Source organism: Lactuca virosa, chromosome 5 (genome assembly GCF_052849685.1).
Source record: "Lactuca virosa cultivar CGN04683 chromosome 5, Lactuca_virosa_CGN04683_v6, whole genome shotgun sequence".
Taxonomy (NCBI): Eukaryota; Viridiplantae; Streptophyta; class Magnoliopsida; order Asterales; family Asteraceae; genus Lactuca; species Lactuca virosa.
Window position 1 is genome coordinate 403,194,429 of NC_136430.1, and position 3,956 is coordinate 403,198,384.

A 3,956-nucleotide genomic window follows, 5' to 3' on the forward strand; every position below is an offset into this window, starting at 1 on the left:
TAAAAGTTGAATGTATTCATTGCAAGAAGCGGTTGGCTAAAGTTGGATCAGGCACTACATCAACGTATAAACGACACTTAGTAAGCTGTGAAAAACGTAAAGCTTACCAAAAATCTCAACAAATGCTTAATTTTCAGCCGATTGATGTGGATATGGGATATGATAAGCCTCCTCCCTTAATTGGACCTGATACAAAGTATGATCCTAATAAGATGAGAGAATCAATTGCTAACTAGATAATGGGTACCGAGCAGCCGTTTTTAGTGGTGGAGAATGACTTATTTGTTTACATGATGAAGAGGGCTAATCTGTTGTTTCAAAAGACATGTAGGGCTACAATAAAGGAAGATTGTTTGAAGGTCTATAAGCATGAAATGAAAAAACTAAAAGATCTAACAAGTGTTGCTTCAAAAATTAGTTTACCACTGATTGTTGGAAGTCATCTCATCAGAAGATTCAGTATATGGTCATCAGTGGGCACTTCATTGATCAGAACTGGAGGTATTGCAGAGATTTTGTCAATATTATTCTCCTTAACCTGACAGCCTTTTTGAATTGTATGTCTTTTGTTCTCAGATTGCAGAAGCGAGTGCTAAGTTTTGTTCATGTACCTCCTCCTCGTACCGGGCTTGATATTGCAGATGGAATTTACAGATGCTTGAAGGAATGGGAAATTGAGGGAAAGATCTTCTCTATCTCTGTGGATAATGCCTCGTACAATGACAGGGCAGTAATACGTTGAAAAACAACTTTAATAGAGTGAAGAAACTTCCATGTGGTGGTAGACTATTCCATGTTAGGTGTTGTGCACATATCCTAAATCTTTTAGTCAAAGATGGCCTTTCAAATATTGATTTTGTCATTGAAGAAGTCCGTGAAGCTGTGAAATATATTAATTCTTCTGAGGCAAGACGTCAAACATTTTCAAATGTTGCACACCAACTTCAAGTGTATGATAGAAAATTATTGCTCGATGTCCCTACCAGGTGGAACTCCACCTATGACATGTTGTCCACAGCTCTCAAGTTTAAAGATGTTTTTCCGAGGTAAGTGTCTAATATGAATATATATATATATATATATATATATATATATATATATATATATATGTAATTCTTTTATCTTAAGATTTTCCTTTTTATCTTCTATGTTGGTCTTAGATATGCAGAATATGAGCCTCATTTCCATCATTTGCCCAATGAGGATGAGTGGAAAAATGTGGAGAATGTGTGTGAAATATTAAAGATTTTTGAGGTGTGCACAAATGTTATCTCAGGCAGTGACTATCCTACATCAAATTTGTATCTTATTGAGGTTTACAAAGTGAAAGAAACATTGGATAGATCTGCACCATCTAAAGATGATTTTATTCGTAAAATGGCAATTAAGATGAAAGAAAAGTTCGACAAGTATTGGGGGGAGTGTCACCTACTTATGGCCATTGCTTCTGTGTTAGATCCTAGGTTCAAGATGAAGCTGGTTCAGTTTAGTTATCCAAAGTTGTATCCACCAAATGAAGCTACCAAGAACATTAAAGAAGTGGAGAAAGCACTTGAGGATATGTATTCTGACTATTTATTAATGCATAATTCTTTAGTTAAGGAAGCTTCAACTTCCTCCGGTGGATCTTCTGGAAGGAGCAATGCATCAATGTCTAATGAAGGCACGCCACTTGAATCAGGTTGGGAGGCATTTGGGCAGTTTATTAAAAGTGTGGATTTGGAGGTTCCAGAAAAGTCTGAACTTGTTTTGTACTTGGAAGAAAGCGTACATAATGTTCAAGGAGGAGGAATGCACTCGTTTAATGCTTTGGAATGGTGGAACATACACAAGTTGAAATATCGGGTGTTGTCGCGGATGGCCATGGATGTACTTGCAGTTCCTATTTCCACGATTGCATCAGAGTCAACATTTAGCGCAGGGGGTAGAGTCATTGATCCATATCGCTCTTTGTTGGCACCCGACACGGTTCAGATGTTGATTTGTGGAGGGGATTGGATTAGACAAATGTATGGAATAAAAAAGAAATTGAAGGTATGCTTTAAAACTTGAAACGTATAAGACTTAATATTTCATTCTTTTAAATTATTGAATTTTATTTTGTAGAGGGAAGAAATTCCTACTGAAGTTGTACTACCTGCTATGAAAGCAAGCTAGTCCAAGGTATAATGGTATAACCCAATATTTTTTGAACTTACTATTTTTTATCATCTAATAACCATCTTTATTTTAATGTAGGTTCCTTTTCAAACGAAGCTTTTTTGGTATATTGGCATTGACGCATTGTGATTATGAAGTTGAACCTGTTAATGGCTTTTCAATATTGCAAGTTTTACAAGTAAATTCTTAGTATATTGGTTTTTTAATTTGGTGATGGTTTCTAGTTTTTATTTTGTGACCTTTTTAAATGGAGGTAATTTTTTGCTATATTGGTATTAGATTATGAATCTGAACCCATTAATTACTTTTTAATATTTGCAAATTCTACACGTGAATTTTCATGTTAGTAGTAAAATGTGGCAATGTTGGTTTCTAGTTGATATTTTGGGGTATTGCAAATCAAAATTTGTAAGCACGTTTTGAGGTAGATGCATATTTATAATTTTTTTTTTGATTTCCAATTTTAATAAACGAGCTACTTAACTAGCTCAGATGTGTTAATTAACGAGATCAAGCTCTGCTACAAACGAGCCGAGCTAGGGCCCGTTTAGGCTCACGAATAAGCAAGCTTTAATGAGCCGATCCCGAGCTTTAAATATTCTAAACGAGCCGATCTTGAGCTTCACACTACATGCTCGAACGAGCTCGAGCTTGAGCTCGAGCTTTCATAACTTCAAACAAGCCTGGCTCGATTAGTGTCAAGCTCGGCTCGGCTCGGCTCGTTTACATCCCTACCTGTCATCATAACTCTTCTTTCGACTCCGAGTTGTCTGCAACCTCTGTATAACTACTAAATAAGCTTTGTCATCGGAAGGACTACCTTAGTCCGTCCCATAACCCTGTGACCGACCTCTCCCCAACAAACTGGGGTATGACACTTCCTCCCACAGATAAGCTCGAATGGCGGGGCACCGATACTGGAATGATAACTATTTTTGTAAGAAAACTCAGCCAGAGGAAGGTAGGAGGCCCAACTCCCACCGAAATCTATGACACTAGCTCTCAACATATCCTCAAGTGTCTGAATGGTCCTCTCGCACTGGCCGTCAGTCTGTGGATGATAAGTAGTGCTAAAATGTAACCTCGTGCCCAGTTCCTCGTGGAACTTCTACCAAAATCGTAAAGTGAATCGAAAATCCCGATATGATACAATAGAAACTGGAACACCATTTCGGGTGACGATCTCGTGCACATACACATAGGCCAATTTCTCAGCCAAGGAGCTCTCCTGGATAACTAAGAAGTGGGCACTCTTGGTCAGACGGTCCACTATCTCCCATATCACATCGAACCCTGTAGTCGTACAGGGTAGCTTGGTGATGAAATCCATGGTGATCTGTTCCCATTTCCACATGGGAAACTCCAAAGGTTGAAGCTTTCCATGCGGACTCTGGTGCTCTGCCTTGACCATCCGACAGGTTAAGCACCTCTCAACATACCAGGCTGTCTCCCTCTTTATGCATGGCCACCAGTAACTAAGTCGCAAATCCCGATACATCTTGGTGGGTCCTGATTGTATCGAAAATCTGGACTTGTGTGCCTCTTCCAATACAGTCTTCCTGATTCCACCAAAATCTGGTCCCCAAACCCGACCGCATCGTGTCAAGAATCCATGGTTGTGGTAGAAAACCTGTTAATCTTGCCCCTGATTCGTTTATGCTTCCAATTCTCTTTCTTTACTCCCTTAGCTTGAGCCTCCCTAATCAAATCCCGCAATGACGACTCAATTGAAACCCTCATACATAGACCCCCAATCGAAGAATTCACCGACTTGCAGCTCAAAGCATCAGCGACCA

At 39.0% G+C, this 3,956-nt stretch overlaps 1 protein-coding gene across 1 annotated transcript; it reads left to right on the top strand.

Annotated features, from left to right (window-relative positions):
* The first annotated feature begins 239 nt into the window (after positions 1–239).
* LOC145113904 (zinc finger BED domain-containing protein RICESLEEPER 2-like) lies at positions 240–2,289 on the top strand. The gene is made up of 6 exons (XM_079049945.1): positions 240–517; positions 577–714; positions 759–1,046; positions 1,161–2,034; positions 2,107–2,130; positions 2,239–2,289. Exons 1-6 carry the CDS (start codon positions 240–242, stop codon positions 2,287–2,289), a joined length of 1,653 nt encoding a protein of 550 aa, XP_078906071.1.
* Positions 2,290–3,956: the final 1,667 nt, after the last annotated feature.

Coding starts and splice junctions, on each gene's coding strand:
- LOC145113904 (XM_079049945.1), top strand. CDS start 240: ATGGGTACCGAGCAGCCGTTTTTAGTGGTGGAGAATGACTTATTTGTT. Junction 715..758: donor ATCTCTGTGGATAATGCCTC/GTACAATGACAG, acceptor CAACTTTAATAG/AGTGAAGAAACTTCCATGTG. Junction 2,035..2,106: donor GAATAAAAAAGAAATTGAAG/GTATGCTTTAAA, acceptor TTTATTTTGTAG/AGGGAAGAAATTCCTACTGA.